Below are 23,076 nucleotides of genomic sequence, written 5' to 3' on the forward strand. Positions count from 1 at the left end.
AAAGAGACTCCAACTTTTCCCATCACATCGAGTGTTTCAAACTAAATGCATGATGTGCACCCTTTTCCTACAGTTACTTGATGTGGGTGAACAGAGAGGCCTGGATATGACGTTACCATAAAAATACCTTGCATGTCATTCTCAAGATTTGAATGAGTCTATCTCTGTGTTTCTTTCTCTTTCTCTTTCTCCCTCTCCATTAGACTTCCTTGGATGTCTTCGGTTTTTGTGAAGATGAAAAATGGAACCTCTTGGAGTTGCTGGCAGCCATTTTGCACATTGGCAACATTCAGTTTGTTGATTCTTCGGCACAGGAAGCAGGTGCTTTGAAGAACTGCAATACAGTTTGATATACCTTTACTATATCATTGGTTTTCATAACATATATAATTATATATGTATATATATATATATATATATTATACACACACACACACACACACACACACACACACACACACATTAAATTGGAGAGAAAGCACACTGAGCATTAAAACGAAAAAACTTTAATTGGGCCTGACGTTTTGGGAGCTGTCTCGCTTCTGTCCTCAGAGGCAGTTATGATAACGGTTTACAATTCAAAATTCAGTTTGTAGTATTATTGTCCTGTGTGCACGTGTCTGAGTGCCTGATTGGTTGTCACTCCACCAATCTCACCAATGTGGCAAGAAATTGACATCCCAAGTCATCACAAAAGACCCCCCCATGCAAGCCATCGAAAGATAGGCATTGCAAACCCTTCAGAAATTACGTCAAAGTAAACTTATGACTGAAGCCAAGTTTTGGGCCATGCACCCCATGAACTCACTCCTACCTTGCTTCTTCGGCCGACCAAAAATCCACAAAGAAAAGGTTCCATTTTGACCGATCACATCACTCAGAGGAAGACCAACATACAACCTAGCCAAGCACCTATTCCAATGCTTCAAACACCTGTCCCACAACTCATCGCACACTTTTCCCACAACACAAATGATTTCCTCATCAGAATCAAGAGCATCCACCTGCAAGAAGACGATTTAGTGATGGTCTCCTTTGACATCACTTCATTGCTCACATCAATTCCAACACGACTAGCAACAGAAACCTTGTATAATTACATCGACAAAGACACCAAAGCTAACAGAAAACAGCAAACTCAGTTCTGCACAGATCATGTCCATTGTGAGTCTGTGTATGAACTCGACATACTTCACCTTCAACGGAACAATGCATCACCAACGACAGGGAACACCAGTGGGGTCACCGATCTCAAGCCTCATAGCAGAGCTCATCATGAAAGCCTTTGAGGATGCCACCCTAATTGATGAGCACTGGTCCAAGTTATGGCAATGGTATGTAGATGATATTTTTGTGATCATAAAGGCCAATCAACTCAAAAGCTTCCACACCCACCTAAACTCGAGGTTACTTGAGCTCCAATTCACTTGTGAAGTTGAAAAAGAAGGCTCACTGGCATTTCTAGATGTCTTACTCTCCAGGAAACCAGACTGCCAAATCGGCTCAACAGTATACTGTAAGCCCACACACACGGACAAGATACTGGACTCCAACAATGGCCACCCATTGTGTCACACGATGAGCTGTGCAAAAACACGACTGGACCGAGCTATGTCCCATTGTGGTAGATGGGAACATCGACGCAGCGAAATCCGAAGAGTCAGACAAATGCTGCTATGCAATCACTGTCCCCAACAGATAATCACGAAATTCCAGCAAAAAACAAGACCAGGGCGGGACAAAACAACAAAGCCCACAGACAGTCACAGTACCTGATATCAAAACAGCATCTGAACTTGCCAGTCATCTCCTCCAGCCTCACGGTGTCCACATTGCCCACAAACCCAACTCCACTCTTCAGACATTGCTCCCAAAACCGAAAGATGAAATAAACACATTTGACAGATGTCAGACTGTTTATGACATCCCCTGTCATGACTGCACCCGGCACCGCCCACTACATGGGTCAAACAGGAAAAAGGTTGGTCACCAGACTGATTGAACACCAACGCGCAGAAGCCAGACACAACACATCCTCTGCCATCGCCACACACAACGGTACCCTGAACCACACTTTCACGTGGGAACAAGCCACAGGCATGGGGACGGCTCCCTCCAAGGCAAGCCACAAGGTTATTGTGGCATGGTGGTCTGATGACCGCTCGATCAACAGGCACGTTGACCTCAACCCAACTTACTAAGCCCTACGCAGACACCTACACAAATATTGCGGGCCCACGACAACAACCACTCTGGACACAGGCTCCAATCCAGAAGCCAACATGCCAATCCAAACCTCTGTTCCCTCCCCTTAACCCATCCTCAACTCCAATGGTGGAATGGCAGCCAATCAGGCACTCAGACATGTGCACACAGGACAATAATAATACAAACTGAATTTTGAAATGTAAGCTGTTTTCATAACTTTCTCTGAGGATGGAAGCCAGACAGCTCCTGAAACGTCAGGCTCAATAAAATGTTGTTTTTTCTTCCTTTTGATGTTCAATGTGCTTTCTCTCTAATTTAATGATTCCTGAGCTGCACATATAATTGGAAGTAATTATGGAAACAAAAAAGCAACTCTCATGCAATGTTTATTTTTTTGGGATACAACGTTGAGCTTCGTGGAAGAGCTCCAACACTGAATGGATCAGGATGCAACAGAACAAAATGAACAGTAGAAAGGGGGGAAACACGAACAGCAGAATTGAGGGACAGATAAGGGATGTGGGGAGGAATAAGTGGTCGGGGAGGATGCACTAGGTGGACAAGATACATACAGAAGCAAACTCTCAGGAAGGAAAAACTGGAAATTTGGAAGGTGGGGTTGGGGGGGGTTATCAGGGGTAGAATATGTCATGGTGTTGGATGGGGGATGATCTGAGATTGTGATGAACAGCTGTCGTGAAAACCTGGATGGAAGTATGAGATTGAAGAGAATGTGGAAGATGGTTCCACAGGTGGGAAAAAAGTGGAACGAATGAAAGTGAGCAGTGATCCTTGATTTTGTTAGCTGCACCAGTAGGAGGTTGATGGTGGACCACATGCATCCTGCAGAAACCCAGGGGAGGGGGGACAAAGCCCAGAAAGAGCAGAGGGTGCAAGACCAGAAAGGAGGCGGTGGAAGACTGAGAGATCACCAACCTGTCTGTAATGTCGAAGTCATAGGCCCAAAGACTCAGCTTCATCAATGGATATTCTACTGATCTTGAAGGCCTTGTGAGGCAGGGGAGCAAGCCCAGAGGAGAGGGCAGTACTCCATCGAGCTGTGGATGAAGGCCTTGTCAGTGAATAGAAGTTCAGGTGTGCCAAGGAATGACTTTGTATGATGGAGGATGCCCAGTGGTCATCTGTTATTGGAGGCCATCTTACAAATGTGGTTTGCCCAAGAAAGTTCGTGGCTGATACTGAGACCTCGGAGTTTAACTGACTGAACTTCCCCAAGAGGATTGTTAAAGTAGATAGGAGGGTTTGCCAAACAGTCCTTTGGTGGAGAGATAGTGAGTGTAGGATTTGTTAGGATTGAAAGACATATTCCAAGTGTGACCACCTTGTGATTTTGTCAAGGTCTGAATGGAGGGAAGAGGCCTCAACCTGTCTGTCTGAAGGATGAGGGATGTCCCGGCAGAGGGCGAAGTCATCAGCAAATAACGAAAGAGGATTTTCTTTCCTTCACAGGGAGAGAAGATCAAATGATTCTGTTGAGAGCCACATGTTGGGAATGAGAGTAGAGGAAGCCAGGAAGTCCTGTGTGGAGTTGGCTTTGGATGCCATAGGCAAATAGTTTGGAGAGCAAGGCAGGATGCCAGACTGTATCAAAAGCACGAGATATGTCCAGAGAGCCAGCCCTGACCTCATGTCTGACATTGAGGGCGTCCATCCATTGTTGGGGAGAGTTGAAGCAGCATGGCCAAGGTATAGTGATGTGGTCTGAAACCAAATTGATCTGAGATTAAGTTGTTGGAGAAAAGGAAGGATTTCATATCAACTGCTATGATGGATTCCATGACCTTGCTGATGATTGGAAGTCAACTGATTGATCTGTTGTTAAGGGGATCCGTGTTTGCTTCTTTTCTATGTAATGCAGCGATGTCATCTGATTTCTAAGCAGATGGAAGATGACCTATCACAAATGATAGGGTTCAAATGACAGAGAGAGAGGATGTGAAAAAGCATATTTCTAGGATGTGTGAGCTGATGCGTCTGGTCCATGTGCAGAATCAGAGTCGAGGGTTGCCAGACTGTCTTTTACACCTCAGAAACTTAGCCACCGTCTCTGGTGTAAAAGACAGTCTGGGAGCAGTTGGGTATGACCGAGTATGGTGGGTACAGAGAGTGAGTGGTTTGGAACAAAGGATTTGGGAGCGAACACAGAATTGAGGCTTTCAGCCTTCTTATGAGCAGTCTGCTGTGATGCCTTTGAAGTGAGTGAAAGGGATGGAATGGGAGCACACACCAGAGACAGACTTAACAAGGCACCAACAGGTTTTAGAGGATGGAGACAAGTTTAGTTCATCGGTGAGGTTGGACGGATGTTGTTTTCTGTCTCTCCTGAGAGTGGACACACTCTTGTTCCGAGCATTGTGGAGCGATCTGAGATTGCCTTCGGTCGGATTTGCTTTCCAGGAAGAGAAGGTAAGTTGTTTCAGAGCAACTGCCTCACTACAGGATTCAGCGTACCATGGGTGGGAAGAAGGGTCGGATAATTGAAGACGATATGCGATGAATCTCTGCATGAAAGAGAGAGAGAACAGGATTCTGTGGAACAATTCCCAGGCTGATCGAGTTAACATCATGGGCAGTAGACATTGGAGACCAGTCATGAAGAGAGATGGCTACTTTCAGTCCCTGCCAATCTGCTTGAGTGAAATGTCAAACTCGCCGGCTTTATAGAAAAAAAGAGTTCCTCGTGGTAGAGATGGCATCTCTCCACAAAGGAATCTGCACATGGAAGGAAATTGATTTTATTTATAACATATTCTGAATGAGTAAAATTTACAAATTTTCACAGCGTTCTCTGTTTTGTAGAACAAGACGGTGGTGGCACGACATTAAAGATGACCCTTATACCAACAGCAGGTAACGTAACCAAACCTGATGTACTCTGATAGTATTGTGTTGTGTGTGTGGTCCAGAAGCACCACAAATAATGCCATACAGGTCTACCTTTTTATTAATTTATTTATTCCCTCAAGTGAGGGGAGAGGCTGTGGTTCGGTACCTGCATTAATTAGGGGGTCTGTGATTCAGTACCTGCTTTAATTGGTGGTCTGTGGTTCAGTACCTGCTTGAATTAGTGGTCTATGGTTCAGCACCTGCTTGAATTAGGGGTCTGTGGTTCAGTACCTGCTTGAATTAGGGGTCTGTGATTCAGTACCTGTTTTAATTAGGGGGCTGTGGTTCAGTCCCTGCTTTAATTAGGGGTCTGTAATTCAGTACCTGTTTTAATTAGTGGTCTGTGGGTCAATACCTGCTTGAATTAGGGATCTGTGGTTCAGTAACTGCTTGAATTAGGGGTCTGTGGTTCAGTACCTGCTTTAATTTAGGGTCTGTGATTCAGTACCTGCTTTAATTGGTGGTCTGTGACTCAGTACCTGCCCTAATTGGTGGTCTGTGGTTCAGTACCTGCTTTAATTAGGGTTCTGTGATTCAGTACCTGTTTTAATTAGTGGTCTGTGGTTCAGTACCTGCTTGAATTAGGGATCTGTGGTTCAGTACCTGCTTGAATTGGGGGTCTGTGGTTCAGTACCTGCTTTAATTTAGGGTCTGTGATTCAGTACCTGCTTTAATTGGTGGTCTGTGATTCAGTACCTGCTTTAATTGGTGGTCTGTGGTTCAGCACCTGCTTGAATTAGGGGTCTGTGATTCAGTACCTGTTTTAATTTGGGGTCTGTGGTTCAGTACCTGCTTTAATTAGGGTTCTGTGGTTTAGTACCTGTTTGAATTTTGTTTTTTTGTCTTTCCATAACTGAATTCTTCTAATTTTGTCATTGTAGTGTATGAAAAAGCAACAATGTAGTAGCTGTACATTCGAAGTACACTGCCTCATGCCGAATAAATAACAAATCCTCCAGTGCGCGACATTGCCAGGGTGCCTTCGGCTCCCTTCCTTCGGCACTCGGCGATGATGTCATGCATCGCCTGGATATGGCATTGGGAAGGAGCGGTCTGCAAAAATACCCTTTATAGCCAACTCACTTGGTCACTGACATGTATGCCTGGCGTTGGCTTAATGGTTATGGTGGTGGGCTTGAGATCGTAGGATCCTGATTTCAAATCCCCCTCAGCTGTTGAATTGATACCAGGTGGGGTTGACTCTGCCTGTCGTCCTTCTGAGGTTGACAAAATGAGTGCCAGCATGCTGGTATACTGTGTCGGAGTGGCGTCCCGTCCAGGATTGTACCCAATAGCCAAGGAGACTGCTTCGGCAGCACCAATGCTCTGCACCGAGTATGGTCCCAATGGATGGATGGATGGACTGACGTGTCCAACTATCAGCTTCCTCATTCAAAATATGCCTGAGATATTACCCCGATGAGAAAGAAAATGTATAAGGAATAAATAAATTGATAATAATTGAGTAATTAATCAATTAATTGCTGAATCAAAAAACAAAACTTTTGTTTTTTGCCGAAGCGCATCTTCATTTTTGTTCCCAAATTTCAGCTTCCTATCTCAAAGGATGGCTGATATATCACATGGACAAACAAACAAACAAACAAACAAGAAAAGAAAACGGAGTAAAAACTGAGTACTCTCTTCCTTTGGCGTTCGGCGATGACGTCATGCATCGCCTCGATATGGAATTAGGAAGGAGCGGTGTACAATATAATTTCCATTTGAAGCACAGTTTTTAATGTCTTTGTACCATATATCTCGGCTGAAAGGATATCCCAGAGGTACGCACACTCGCCTATGGGCTGCCTAGCCGAGGTTTGAATCCCGACCCAGTTACAAACTCATCCCAGTGATTCATCAGTGTGTGTGCCGTCTCTCGGATGGACGTTATACCGGGCGTCTTGTTGGCTCATTCACAGTCTTGTTTAAAATGTCCATTAAATTATTGTTCCATTATTTTCGGGTATTTTTACTGTTCATAGGAAATAGCTCTCCCAGCCGTGATAGTTTTATTTTGGAGAAGGCAGGTGGGCACGTAGCGCTTAGTTTGATTGTTAGGGTAATGGGGTTGTGGTTTGGTTCGGGTAATGGGTTTGGTGTTCGGGTCACATGATTATGGTTAGGTTAATGGCATACAAGGTCGAATCATGATCATTTATCAATGTGAAGTTTCTCTTGAAGAATGTTGTGCTAATCAACCTGTTAATTGTTTTGACAGAATCACTGAGGGATGCTGCGAAGTTGCTTGGCATACCCAAGCACAGCCTGGCGGAGATGCTGACGCAACGTGCCCTGTTGCTTCGTGAAGAACTAATCGTTACTCCTTTCTCTACAAAACAGGTCTTCCTGGTTTCCTTCACATTTATATACGATCACTTGATGTGGTGTCGGGCAAGGGCAGTCTTTGGTATGATCAAGTACCATTTGGGGAACTCATAAAGAGGGAAGCTTGTCATGCAGTGATCAATTTCGTACCAATGATAATATGGACAATGGACTTTTCATACGCTTTCCATGCTTTCCACATCATTTAAAAATGGTGATCATTTTTTACAGATGTGAAGATTGAACTCGATCTTTATCTCACCACTTTTTCTTTTTTTATATACATTTATCTGAGGCTCCAAGTGGAGTTGTTACATGATATGCAGGACAAGGACATTAGTAGACAGCGGTGTTCTTTAATCTGAAACATGACATAAGTATACGTGGACAAATACATATTGTTGCGAATCAGGGGTTCGAGGCACGAGGAGAAGCACTCTGGTCCCTCCCAAATGCCTGGTCCTCGGGCCGCTGGGCACAGATAACTCCATGTACCAGCTGGTTGCTAAGCAATCACGATTGTCGATTGGAACTGCAAACCCTGGCAGGGTTACACTACATGTGATACCTTACCTATGGACGGCCTTACCAAGGGTGTTCACGTTCCCTTGATACATACGTACCTGCGTTGAACTTAACATATCAGGTGCAGCCGAGCAGAGCTGCCAAGTATGCACCGGCTAATAAGAGCCACTTGATGGGGGTAGAACTTCCCCAGATAAACCAACGTGCGGACTACGATGGACCAATGAAGGAAAAGATAGAACGAGCTTTGGTACATTTGTAATGAGGGAAATTTATTCATAAAGCAAGGGCATGGAAAGGTCATGTGGCACAACAATAAAAGGTTTTATTAAGCAATGTCTACAGCAGGGGAAAGCAATATTGATGAGGTGCAGCAAAAGAAATGCAGTGAAATGCAGAAAACAAAGAGAAGTCACATGGCAGAGCGAAACCAAAATTAAACTTTGACAATCTTAACTTATGCAAACAATACAAGTGCCATCAGACTAGGTTCTGTCAACATCGATATTTTTTTTTTCAATGTTGATATACAGGTATACCAGTATATCGATATTATTCTTTAAAATAATAATAAATGAATCCCCTGAACACAGGGCATTATGTTGAAGTGAAGTATACAATAGTCGTGAAGTGGGATGACAGCGAGGAAATGCTGATAAACCTTGACTGTGCTTGAGTACATTCCAGAGGAATTTGCATTTGAAACAGTCTTGACCATGTCCTTGAAAATGTTCTGTTTGTCTCTTCTCAGAATGTGATTGGTCAATTCGCTTACATATGAGTAGATCACCCACCCCATTTCTGTTCACGACATAAGAAACTCTGTTTGGAACATCAAGCCAGAAAGCAATCACGTTGCATTGATTGTCTTTCTCCATGATCATGTATTAAATAATTGATTCAACATGTATTGTGACTGGAGTCACTTGAGTGAGGTTTCAAGTTTTCCACCATAGCCATGCCTGCTCTCATCATCTCTCCTCCCTCTCAAAGCATCCTTCATACTCTGCCCCCTCCAAGCTTCCCTCGCCTTTCTCAAAAATTTCCCCCTCACCCTTCTCCCTCAACTCTCCCCTCTTACCTTTCTCGCTCCAATCTCCCCCCTCACTCCCCCTTCTCAAATTTGTCCCCCTTCACATCCTCAAAGCTGCCTCCTTCCCATGCCTTCTCCTTTCCTTTTCATCCCTCCACTTCCTCCAATCTTCAACTTCCCTCTGCCCCCTCTCTTATTACTCTCCACTTTGCCTCATCCCATCACTACCGAGCCTTTTCTCCTCCTCATCCGGCACTCTCCCCTAGCTCTTCAGCAACCCCCCACACTCTTTCAACATCTCTCCCTACCACCCCACCCTCCTCTCTAGTCCTACCCTCCGCCTCCTCTGTACTCAAAGCCTCTTCTCCTTCTTCTTCCTGAACAGTGAGGACTTCAAACATCCAGAGCCTTCCCTAAAACCTGACAGATCTTTCCATACAGGTTGCCACTGACAAACCAGACATAATTTGCTTAACAGAAACTTTCCTCCTTCAAGGCGTCTCTCAGATAAGGTATGGGAGCATGCGCCCAAGCAGTGCGTCGCTGCATCCACTTTCCGCTGGTACTCCAGGGGCCTCCGTCTGCCCATCCCCCAGGCAGATTCCTGGCCCATCCCCATCTCCTGACTTGTCTTTGACTCCCTCGTGTCTCTCCATGGGTACTCCCTTCTCCTCCGGTATGACAGACCTGAGTCTCATCCTGGCGGTGGTGTTACTCTCTTCATCAAAAACTCTATTCCTGACTTCCCCACACCCTCAGCAATATATCTGGCTATGGCTTATTTTCCACTCCCACCTCATGTTTATATGTGTGTCGTCCCGTCCACCAAACAGTGGTGACTCCACTTACACCTCGCTCGCCAAAAATATGGACTAACATCTATCCTCTCATCCCAATTCTCTCTTCCTCATATGTGATGACTTCAATTTCCATCATGCCAGTTGGCTAGGTGTGCGTACCTCCCTCACCTACCATGGCACTTCAGCAAAAGACTTACGTGACTCAATTGGACTGACTCAGTCGGTCAACTTCCTGATCAGGATCTCAACCAATGGTACTTCATCGCTTCCGGATGTTATTTTGACAAATTTTCCTGAAAATATCTGCTGTTCTTCCTTCACTCCAATCGGTTAATCTGACCACATGCTTATTAAAGTAGACATCTCTCTAGCTGTTATTAGAGAACCACCTCTGCGCTGTCGAGTCTTGCATTTCACTCAGGCCGACTGGCAAGGACTTCGAGCAGCCATCAAACTTCTCGACTGGTTTCCCTTCTCGACTTCCTCCGACACCAACTCGTCCTGGGAATTATTTCATCGAAACTTGCTCTCTCTTATGCACAGATTTATCACATCTCGTCTTCAGTTGTCCTCCCCTCCCTCCCACCCATGATACACTGAAGCTTGTGGCGAGGCAGTTGTCCTGAAACAACTTGCCTTCACCTCATGGAAGGCAAATCCAATTGAGGGCAGTCTCAGTTCCTTCCACAAAGCTCGGAACAAGTGAGTGTCTCCCCTCAGGAGAGCCAGAAAACAACATCTTTCAAATCTCAAGTCTGAACTCTCAAACCTGTCTTCCTCTTTCAAATCCAGGTGGCATCTAGTTAAGTCTGTTTCTGGTGTGTGTTCCCTCTGCATCCCTCCCTTCCTTCAAATGGCTGCACAGCTGACATGGCATGTGAAAAGGCTGAATGCCTAAACACTGTGTTTGCTTCTAAATCCTGTTTCCCAAACCCATTGCTTTCTGAACCGATCTTACAAGTCACACCCAGCTGTTCCAAGACTTTGTGTCCTTTTCTCCTGACAAGGTGGAGAGCTTGCTGTCAAACCTCGACTCAGGTTCTGCAACCGGTCCAGACGGCATCAGCCCACGTGTCCTCAAAATCTGCTCTGCTGCTCTTGCTCACCCTCTCTCTGTTCTATTCACCCTCTCATTTTCTCAAGGTCATCTGCCATCTACTTGCAAATCAGCAAACATGAGCATGCTGCAAAAAAGGTGCAAAAACAGATCCCTGCAACTACAGACCAATCAGGCTTCTCCCAATCACCAGCAAGGTTATGAAATCCATCATCGCTTCAGATATTAGATCTTTCCTCTTCTCCAATCGCCTGATTTCCGATAATCAATTTGGTTTCAGACCAGGTCACTCTACCATGGATATTCTGCTTCTGTTCTCCCAACAATGGACAATGGATGGAGGTCCTCATTTCCAGATATGAGATCAGGGCTATCTCCGTCGAGATATCGCTTTCTTTCAATATGGTCTGGCACCATACCATCCTCAACAAACTCTCTTCCTATGGTATCCAAGGCCATTTCCACTCGTGGCTCGCAGACTTCTTCTCCTGTCACAGCCAGCGCGTGGCCCTAAATGGAGTTCTTTCATCCCCTCTTCCTGTCCAAGCTGGAGTTCCTCAAGTCAGTGTTCTGGGCCCTGTGCTTTTTCTGGTTTTAAGCAATGATCACTCCGACACTTGGGAAAGTCCTCTTTATCTCTTTGCTGATGACTCTATCCTTTGCCATACAATCTGTCATTCCTCATCCCGGCAAGCAGCAGCTTCTTCGCTCTCTGCAGATCTGGATAAAATCACAAACTGGTCCATCACTTGGAACATGTCTTTCAATCCGGAGAAATCTCACACTCTTACTGTGTCTCTCCAAAAGGACTGCATGGAAAACCCCCATCTGCTTTCTCAACAATCCTCTTGAAGTACTTTCTTTCAAGCTTCTAGATCTCATTAACTGCCATGATCTTTCCTGGGAAAGCCACATTTCCAACCTCTCCTCCAAAGCCAGTCGCTGACTGGGAATCCTCCGTCATGCAAAGTCCTTCCTTGGCACACTTGAGCTCCTGACCACATACAAAGCTTTCATCCACAGCCTGATGAAGTACTGCTCTCCCCTCTGAGCTGGTGCTCCTGCCTCTTACCTTTCTCAGCTTCACACTGTGGAAACCAAGGCATTTAGGATAATTGGTATCTCCTATGGTATAACTGAGTACCGGGCGTAGTAGCGTGCACCTGTAATCCGGCTACTCGGAGGCTTGGGTTGGAGGATCGCTTGAGGACGGGTGCTCTGCGTTGGGCCGCGCTATGAGAGGGTGTAGGGCAGCCCGGAATCATGGCGAAACCCAATCCTTATTCCCTGTGTCGTAAGAGGCGAACAGGGTTGCGTCAGGAAGGGCATCCGGCGTAAAACCCATGCCAAATCAGTATGCGGATCATAGCGGATGATCCGCTGTGGCGACCCCGAACGGGACCAGCCGAAAGAAGAACATGGTATAACTGAGTCTTTGGGTCTCTCACTCTCTCACTGCTGGCAGGTCAGTGGGCTTTCTGTCTTCTACCATCTCCTCTCTGGCATCGCCCCCCTGCCCTTACTGCCATCTGTATTACCCCCCCCCCATATTTCTGCTGGGTACTTGAAGTCTGCCAGCAACCCCTGCTGATAAAACTCCCAAAATTTAGAATCACTGCTCATCTTCTCTCTTTCATTCCTCTTTTTTTTTTCCAGCCTTTGGAACAAACTCTCACACTCTCTTCAATCCCACTCTTCCCTCCAGGTCTTCAAAACAGCTGTTCACCACCATCTCTTATCTTCCCCCATCTAAAACCATGATATTTTGTACCCCCGGTAATCCACCCCAAATTCACCACATTCAAATTCCCTGCTTTCCTTCCTGAAAGTTCCTGTAATGTCCATCTTGTTTGCTCCGTGTACCCCACCCCGTCGCTCTCCCTTCCACAGATCTGTCTCTGCTCCCCACTGTTTGGTGCTTCCCTCTCCCACCCCTCTTGTCTCCTGCTCCCCTTGTTATACCTTCTGTATGTTAGCTCTCATACGAGCCTCGACAATGTACATATTATAAAAAACATTTTTTTACCCTCGCACCCGTTTTTCCAGCTGCTATTCAAACCTCCATGTACCCAAGTAGCCGGTCTACCGGCACCTATTCAAACCTCCATATATCCAAAAAAATCGCTGTACCGGCCACGATTCAAACCTCCATATAACCAAGTAGCCGGTGTACCGGCCACTATTCAAACCTCCATATTCCCAAGTAGCCGGTCTACCGGCACCTATTCAAACCTCCATATATCCAAAAAAATCGCTGTACCGGCCACGATTCAAACCTCCATATACCCAAGTAGCCGGTGTACCGGCCACTATTCAAACCTCCATATTCCCAAGTAGCCGGTGTATCGGCCGCGATTCAAACCTCCATATTCCCAAGTAGCCGGTGTACCGGCCACGATTCAAACCTCCATATTCCCAAGTAGCCGGTGTACCGGCCACTATTCAAACCTCCATATTCCCAAGTAGCCGGTGTATCGGCCGCGATTCAAACCTCCATATTCCCAAGTAGCCGGTGTACCGGCCACGATTCAAACCTCCATATTCCCAAGTAGCCGGTGTATCGGCCACGATTCAAACCTCCATATTCCCAAGTAGGTGGTGTACCGGCCACGATTCAAACCTCCATATTCCCAAGTAGCTGGTGTACCGGCCACGATTCAAACCTCCATATTCCCAAGTAGCCGGTGTACCGGCCACTATTCAAACCTCCATATTCCCAAGTAGCTGGTGTATCGGCCGTGATTCAAACCTCCATATTCCCAAGTAGCCGGTGTACCAGCCACGATTCAAACCTCCATATTCCCAAGCAGCCGGTGTACCGGCCGCTATTCAAACCTCCATATTCCCAAGTAGCCGGTGTATCGGCCGCGATTCAAACCTCCATATTCCCAAGTAGGTGGTGTACCGGCCACGATTCAAACCTCCATATTCCCAAGTTGCTGGTGTACCGGCCACGATTCAAACCTCCATATTCCCAAGTAGGTGGTGTACCGGCCACGATTCAAACCTCCATATTCCCAAGTAGGTGGTGTACCGGCCACGATTCAAACCTCCATATTCCCAAGTAGCTGGTGTACCGGCCACGATTCAAACCTCCATATTCCCAAGTAGCCAGTGTATCGGCCGCGATTCAAACCTCCATATACCCAAGCATCTGGATTTTTTTTCCAGGGATCCCAGAGTGGGGGAGCCAAAAGTACAAGGAGCTCAGGTTTTATAGGGTTAAGACCTTAAAGACTCTTTAGACCCCTTTGACACTTTAGACACCTTTAGAACCCTTCACCCCTTTGACCTTATATACCCTTTAGACCCCTAGAACCTCTGGACTTTTACACCCCTTAAGTCCATTTTGACCCCTTTTAGACCTGAACACCATTTAGATCCTTTATACCCTTCAGACATATTAGACAGCTTGGAGCATTAGACACCCTGGAGCATTTTGAGCTTGAGACCACTTTGACCTTTTTCGACCCTTTTAACTTGCTTGAGAGATTCCACCCTCTTGACCCCTTCGACACTAACTACTATTGGAACGTACCCTTTAGAGTTTAGACCATCGAGACCCTTTTTAGCGCACACTACACAAATATATATCGTCTTTTTGCAAAACACGGACGATACTTTTTTGAGCAAGTAATGCGCAAACTCGACCCGCCCAGGAGGTGGGTACCATGCTAGAAGTTAATAAAGCTATGGGATTTGAACCTTGGTTTGTGACATGAAACCTGAACCTTGGTTTCTGATATGAAATCTGAACCTTGGTTTCTGATATGAAGCCTGAACCTTGGTTTCTGATATGAAACCTGAACCTTGGTTTCTGATGTGTAATCGGACACTGGGTTCCTCGCATCATAAGCCATTGGTTCAGATGAGAATGCTAAACAGGCCAATATTTGTTGATGCTCTTGAATTGCTAATTGTAAGTCTATTCTGAGGATTTAAATGGCAAGTCTGTTGAACACAGAGTGCTTTTAAAGCAGAGTTGGAATGGATTTTTGTGAAAGCGTTCAAAGTTGTTTGTTTGTCAAAGTTGAACTCTGATGCAAGCAAGTAGGCCCAGGCAGAAATAGGAATGCTGTTGTGAGTTCGTCTCGCAAAGGGCATCGAAGAGAAGATTAGAATGCTTGAACAGGGGAACAGAGACGCTTGTTGGAGTTCCCTGGAGATTGGCTTTTGGAAAGCTTATTAAAAGCACAGTGTTGGAGACAGAAAGCGCTGTCCGTGCCAGACAAGCGTTCTGGCATGCCAATCTGCGCCTGCAGTCACGCTATGGCTTAGACAGCAGCAGGCAACATGAGGTTCTGAAACCTCCCACCCATTACTCTGTATGCCACTTTGAAAGTCTGTAACTCCCTGCTTGTTTATGCCATTCATGTGGAATGTTATCGTCCTCGGTGAAAATGTCCATGTCCAATTGTGAGCTGCTTTTTAGCGGTCCGTGCTACGAGTCCTTTTGAAGATGTCTAATTGTGATGTGTTTACTGTGCATTTGTATCTATCTTCACTCATCCCTGCATTCACGACTGGCAGATTGGGCAAGTGCACGGATCACTCATCGTTGTACTATTATTTATTTATTTGTTCCCGCGGTACGTGTTCATAAATGCTTATCCGTATTTATTTCATCTTGGCGTTTCTTTTATTCATATAAATTCCTATACATTTCAATAATCCAAATTTCAAGTTGTGCACAACCCTGGATTAAAGGCATCCTTAAGGTACACTTGAGCTTGTGCCACCCAGTTACCTATGATGCCAAGCAGATGGGGCCACATACAAGATGGGTGTTTCTTGTGGCTATGGAGACTCATCGAAGAGCGAATGGTGATCAATGGATGGTCATAGCGAACAGGTGGACATGGAGTAGGGAGGTGATGGGGACTTTCTACATTGAACGACTAAATGGATGAACAGAATTGGATGGAGGTGACCAAAGTCATTTAACCATGCTGATGACCCGCACATGCTGTCCCAGCTTATGACACGTGGTTGGTTATATGATAGTGGAGACTGTAACCCATCATTTGCAACCATAACTCTCCTAAAATGGCATTGCTATGGTAATTTGAATTCCACTGTAACAGCTGAACTCACAATAAGCCAACGAATCACAGCGGCATTGGAGAAAAATCGTTGTATTCATTCATTAATTGTATTTGATTGTTTCAAGCCGTGATGTGCTTTTATCGCATGGTGTGTGACTTTAAAGACAGATAACGACACACAGGCAAATGCCAGGATGTGATTTTAATGAACTTTCTTGTGTAGGTGTAGGTATGACGTCATAATGTTGTGAAGACTCATTTGCCCTTGTGTGCACATTTTTAGGCTGAATGCTCACGTGATGCACTTGCCATGGCTCTCTATGCCAATTGCTTTTCCTGGCTCTTGGATCGGGTGAACCTGCACATCCACGGAAAGCAGGATTTTAAGACCATTGGAATACTTGACATCTTCGGGTTTGAAAACTTTGAGGTGAGACCACTGGAATTTCAGCGATATTGTGAGCATAAATTTTAATACACTGTCGAGCAAATAATACATCTTCTTCTAAACCTGCTTTTAATTCTTTGTATTTGTGATGAAATTTTTTCTCATAACAAAAGACTTTTCTTCTTGGCCTTCCTTTCCTTATTTTCCTTCCTTCATTTTCATCTCGTACTCTGCTTACTTGTGGCTTGTTGCAGTACAGTATTTTAATATAGTGGTAGTTAAGCCTTCTTTTCGAGAGGGGAAGGCTTATCGCTGTTGTATAGTTTGTTTCTACAATTAGTACCCCAATTTTAATGGTACCACAAATTATCTTCAGCCCCAATGAGTACCAAACCATCTTTCATAAAAAAGCGAGAACAAAAATCTTTGACGTGGCGACGTCACCAGATATGCCTCCACCCACATTATTACATCATGATTCATACTTGTCCCAAGTTTGATTTAAATCCCTGAACCCAGATTAAAAACATTAAATAATTCTGGCTGTCAAACTGTGTGTCCGATCAAGTTGAAATTTAAAACATATATTCCACCTGTCTACTCGATCATAAGGCCAAAAAAAAAAAATGTTGCATTGGCGTAACCCGCCCGACCCTAAAAATTCCGCCGACCCTACGGTTTTTTTTTATCGATATCAAGTATCTTGTTGATTGCGATCGCGATCGCAAAAACCCGGAAGTGTTTCGGACAGAACCCGCTGCACGCTGCGCTATGCATATGTCATAGTTTAGCTCGCTGCGTGTGTGTGTGTGTGTGTGTGTGTGTGTGTGTGTGTGTGTGTGTGTGTGTGTGTGTGTGTGTGTGTGTGTGCGAAACGGCTCTGCATATCATCTGTACGAGGGAGAGATATTGCGCCTCGCTCGATCAGTACGTCGTCTGTTGTTCGTGAACAATGCTCTGCCCCTCCAATGCTTTGTCTACCATGTACGACAGTACGCCACTGGCTGTTGTAAAAACTACAGTCAACCTTGTCTAAGTCGAATCTGTTAGGACTGAAGAAATAGCTTAGATTTAAAGGTGTAAAAACAAAAGAATATAAAGATAAGAGAACTTGATAAGATCTTTTACTTAGGCGATTATTCGACTTATGCAAGTTCGATTTAGGCAAGGTTCACTGTACTAGTTTTTTTTTTGAGTGGGGGGGGTCGCCGACAAAAAGGGGGGGGTACTCGAGCCGAGGGAGATTTTGGGAGGGATTTATTAAAAAAAAAAATCCCTACCTACCTACCCTATTTTTCAGTGACCCGTTACGCCAATGCAACATTTTTTTTTTTTGGCCTAACTATGACGTTTCACATCAATTGATGAAGCGGTTCAAGAGAAAGATTTTGTGAAGAATTTCGTTCAAACCAATATGGCTGCCAGACAATGTGACTATTAATGATTCATGAACACCTTGGTATCCCGAAGGCTTGGGGAACATGTAAGTGAAGTTTCCTCTTGATCTGTCAAGCCGTTCTGAAGAAGAAAATTTTAAAATGTTTACTCTTTAAAAAATCATAGCTGCCAAACCATGTGACCTATGACGTCATAGATGGAGAACTTTTTGTTCCTCATGGGCTGGCAATAATACCTGTAAAGTTCCGCCTCGATCTGTTCAGCCATTAGAGGAGATTTTTGAAGGTTTTATTTTGAAAACAATATGGCTGCCAAACCATGTGATTACAATTTTTTTGCCAATTACAATTTAGCCTTAGATGACCCTCAAAATTGTTCATACTGATCGGATAAAGGGTTTGATATGCACAATTATGACGACATAATTAAGCCATGTGTGACATCATCAAAAAATCGCTTGTTTCCCATGGGGAGTACTTCACATTCGCCAAGTTTCAATTTTTTCCACAGAGGCATTTCGAAGATGCAGAGGTCCAAAGTTTGTCCTTTTTTCCAACATGGCTGCCACACCATGTGACCTACGACATCGTAGTTATCACAAAAACATTCTACAGGAGTCGTCATTTCTGTGGTGAAAAACAAAACCATGCCGCCCCGCTTCGATACTACCCCGCTTCGATCGGACACCTGACCCACTACGTCCTCTTTATCAAATCAAATTCAGAATGGGTGGCCGATCACGCCTTTGGAGTTTCGCGTTGATCTGATAGGGTTTTTTTTGTCCAACATGGCTGTGAGACCATGTGACCAATGATGTTGAAATTTTCAACCAACATTCCCCATGCCGAGTCGATCATATTTAAAAAAAAAAAGCCATTCTCTGAAACTGCTTAACCTTCTGATGTGAGATGTTGCAGTGATGATCCACTACTTTTGTTTCAAATATTTTATTTTACATTGACCTCATCAGTCACATGATGAGGCATCCACATTGGTTTTACAGAAATAATTAAACATTTATTTCTTTGAAACCGTTTAATCTATCAATACTAGACTTTGCAGTTATGAGTCACTGCCCTTGCTGCATCCACTTGACTTTAAAATGATGTCATCAGGCATGTGGTGTGGCATATACATTGGCTTCAATAAAAATATTTAAAAATAATATTTCAGAAACTGCTGTTGTGATTGATGTGAAACTTTTCAGTTCTGATCCACTGCTCTTGCTCCATGTAAAGCAATATTATATGTTACACATTGATCTGTTAAGCGGTTTTGGAGAAAAAGGTTTTTTTATTTTCCAGTTTTCAAACTAACATGACTGCCAATCCAAATGACCTATGGCATTGAAAATTTGGACTCTGCCCATGATTTGGTTGTGGATCACGTGTGTGAAGTTTCATTTTGATTAGATAAGGTTCATTTTTCTATCCAATATAGCTGCCACACCACATGACCTATGATGTCATCATTTCCTAAATTTATGCATCTATAGTGGTGGATGATAATTGAAAAATTTTGCTTCGATCGGATAAGTGGTTCCAGAGAAAACATTATTTAATATTTTTCTTCGATCTACAATGGCTGCCAAACCATGTGAGTTATCAATTATTATTCTTTGTCACCTTAGTATCATCAAGGCATGTTGGATAGGTCTGTTAAATTTCCCCTCAATCTGTCCAGCCAGTCTGGAGAAGATTTTGCAGGTTTTTGGGTAAATTCAATATGGCTGCCAGACCATGTGACCTTCGACGACATCGTTATCAAATTTTATTCACAATGGCTCGTTGATTTATATGCAGTTTCATTTCTATCTTTAAAGCAGTTCTAGAGAATATTTTTCCTTTTTTTTATAAACAGCCTAACCACATGACTGATGATGTCATAAAAAATTTTTTCTGTCAACCAATCTATCCATGGATGAACCTCACAAATTTTCATACTGATCAAATGCAGCACTCTTCCTGTCAAATTTTGACCAGGAAACCACTTCGCCGATGAAGTCATAGTCGAATCACATTAGTTCCTCATGCAGAGTCGTTGCTGGATGCCAAGTTTCAAGTTTTCCATGCTGCGGTTTAGGAGATACAGAGGTCCAAAGTTTTTCTGTTTTTCCAACATGGCTGCCACCCCCACGTGACCTATGATGTCATAATTGTCATTAAAAATTCTGCATGATTCGTCACACTTATGGTCAAAAATATTTATCAATCAGAGAAAACAGAAAATTTGTATGGATGTACGTACGTACGGACGGACGGACAACCCAAAAACATCATATGCCACTGGCGACATCGTCACCGGAGCCATAAATATTCTTCTTCTTCTTCCTGCAAACCCAACACTCCCGATGTCTGAGCTGTAACTCGGATCCGGCTGGGACTTTTGGAATGAAGTTTTGCAACAATAATGTGATTAGAAAGAATGCGGGGTTGACATTTTATTTGACCTTGACCTAACTTTAAAGGTCATGACCTAGTTCTGGACTTTTTAACAGTTTTTAACATAACTCAACCAAGGTTTTTCCAATCAGAACAGAATTTCCCTCTCGATAACCTTGAGCAAGCCGCATTTAAACTTAATTTACATCATACCCCTCCTCTGAGTTAAAAGTCAAGGTCTTAGACCTACATAAGTACTTAACCACAATTTAGGTTTTTATCCCTTTTTTTCTGCCAGCATCTGAACTGGATCTTGGATCTGGCTGGGACTCTCGGAATTAAATTTTTCGTCATTAATGGGAACAATTTTTGCAGGGTTGACATGTTTTTTTGAACTTGACCTCATTTTAAGGTTATGACCCAATTTTAGACGTTTTAACACTTTTCATCATAACTCGACTCAGGTATGTCCGATCAGAACGAAATTGCCCTCTTGAAGTAGCCTCGAGTGAGGCGCATTTATGTTTAATTTACATTACCCTGTGGGTTAAAGGTCAGGTCAAATGGCGGTCTGAAAAAGAAAAGTTTTTTTTTTTCATTGCTCAATTTTGCCAATGCGGAATCTCAGACTGCTTGGCCTTCTAATATGTTCTTGCATCATAATAGTGTACTTGCACTGAAGTTGTGCACCTGATATTTGTTTCATGTCCTTGACCTACTTCTTTCAGATTGTGACCCAATTAATAAAAAACACTTTTTTGATTATAACTTGAATAATTCCCCTCCGATTTTGATGAGGTTGAGTTTTCTCAATAGAGTATAGATGGGGACACATTTTCTTTATTTACACTCTATCCCTAAATGTTGTAGGTCAAGGTCATATGGTAGTCCAAATTTTTTTTGCCATCATTAGATTGCGAGCCAAGGGGAAGTCGTGGGTGATCACCACAGGTAAGCCTGGCAGGGTTGGGAGAGGCCTACCCTTGGCGATTGCTTTGTGATCACAGATATCTATTTTTCTGTGATCACCACTACATTTACGAAATCCCTCATCATACAAGTCTCCTACCACTTACTACTACTATACTACTTTAACAGCCGCAATTATTCCCACCTGATGCAGTTGGCTGGGGAACGTTTTTGGCCAAAGACTTTCACAATCTACTTGGCTCGGCCTGACGTTCGACTGAAAGTGATAGAATTATTGTAATTTGTTCAGGATGCTGGCAATAAGTCACAATTGTAACTCATTTCACGGAAGACACCGAGGGATCTTCATCATCCACCAGCAACTAGTACCGGCAGGCAGAACACCCTGTTGGATGTTGCACATGAGACGTCGCTCTGTCTGCAAAATTCCAGGGTGACAATTTGTAGCTCGTCTGAGAGTTGATGTCCGTCACCCGACTTGTACTTGGATCGTTTTCCTATTTTTTGCCGAAATGCATAAACCGTAACCCAGTATTGTTTATTCCTCAACATATTCCCCATCACCTCAAGCCTCTTCATCACCTCTGAGTAGATTGTTCCAACCTCATTTTTCTCTGGTATTGTTTATTTTTCCAGTTTAATTTATTAACCCATTATGATTTCCGTAGTAATAATAATTGTCCTCTTATTTGGATTGTTGATCATGCAAGACTGAATTTTCATTGATTTCTTATTTTTCTCAGATAAACAGATTTGAGCAATTCAATATCAATTATGCAAATGAAAAATTACAGGAGTACTTCAACAAACACATCTTCCTACTGGAGCAGCAGGAGTGCCACAGGTGTGCTATTATGTTACTAAAGTTGGTGCTTGGGATGATTGCTGAATGTCGCACAGAGAGGAAATGATGTGCCTTTAAGTGGAAAAGTAGAATAATTAATTTAATCGATTAATGTTCGATAACTAAAAGGAGAAATAAAACGCATGAGTGTGTGCGTGCGTCTGTCACACGTTACTTAAAAGCATTCCTGTTGTCGTAGAATAATAATAATAATGGCGTTGTTGGAAATAATAATAATGGCGTTGTTGGAAAGCTAATACGTAATTAATTTCATTGGAACAAAAATTCGTGTCAGTGTGATTTTAAAAATACCTGCTTTAAAAGACTCTTTTGGGGATGGAAGAAGAAGCAAGATTTGGAGTTTAATGTAGCGGCTCTAACGGAACTATTTTTTTATTATTCCATGAAACTCTTTAGAATACAGCCTGACGGACACGTAAGGAGGACACAACCAACAACAACCACAGCCATGACTACAGCAGCAACAATGTGTTTTAAAAGGAGACTCACAGATAGACATGCAATATGTTTGTGAAGTACTACATCCTGTCTTTTGATTAAACTGAAAGAGCGAAGTGACGGGAGGCTTAATTTTTTTCATTTTTAATTTTTTTAAATTTTTTAAATTTTTTTCCTAAAGATTGATCTATTTGATAGTTCATTCCATGCATCGTATTGTTTTTTGCAAAAGTTATAATGAACGATGGTGTCATTTTCACATTAATGGGTACATGTCATGAAATATATAAATGTGTATGATAAAGGAAGTATCTGCTAAATCTAAATGAAATGTTCAATATCGAAGGAGCATTTTAAATATTTATTTTCTTTTAATACCAAAAATACCTTCTGAGGAACCTCTTGTGCACCTTCTGAGGAGTCTGTCCTCTATTATTGGCGCAATTGTCCATCTTCCATTGTTCACACATTTGTCCATCCTCTATTGTTCACACATTTATCCGTCCTCTATTGTCGACACATTTGTCCATTCTCTGTTGTTCACACATGTCTGTCCGTCTATTGTTGACACATTTGTCTTCTATATTGTTGATGGATTTGTCTGTCGATTATTGTTGACAGATTTGTCTGTCCTCTATTGGTGACAGATTTGTCTGTCCTCTATTATTGACGTATTTTTCTGTTCTATATTGTTGACACATTTGTCTTCTACTTTGTTGATGGATTTGTCCATCATGTATTGTTGACGGATTTGTCCGTCATCTATTTTTCAC

At 43.3% G+C, this 23,076-nt stretch overlaps 1 protein-coding gene across 1 annotated transcript in view; it reads left to right on the top strand.

The window, feature by feature from the left end:
• Nucleotides 1–23,076, top strand: part of LOC147022487 (unconventional myosin-X-like) — a 304,547-nt gene that overhangs the window by 21,777 nt on the left and 259,694 nt on the right. Inside the window, exons 8-12 of the mRNA XM_085893432.1 lie at nt 204–321; nt 5,029–5,079; nt 7,337–7,458; nt 16,187–16,333; nt 21,744–21,844. Coding sequence (XP_085749558.1) covers nt 204–321; nt 5,029–5,079; nt 7,337–7,458; nt 16,187–16,333; nt 21,744–21,844 — 539 coding nt within the window. The remainder of the gene's footprint in view (nt 1–203; nt 322–5,028; nt 5,080–7,336; nt 7,459–16,186; nt 16,334–21,743; nt 21,845–23,076) is intronic.

The sequence above is a fragment of the Eptatretus burgeri genome, chromosome 8, assembly GCF_056783735.1.
Source record: "Eptatretus burgeri isolate ZD-2024b chromosome 8, Ebu_testis_v1, whole genome shotgun sequence".
NCBI classification, from domain to species: Eukaryota; Metazoa; Chordata; class Myxini; order Myxiniformes; family Myxinidae; genus Eptatretus; species Eptatretus burgeri.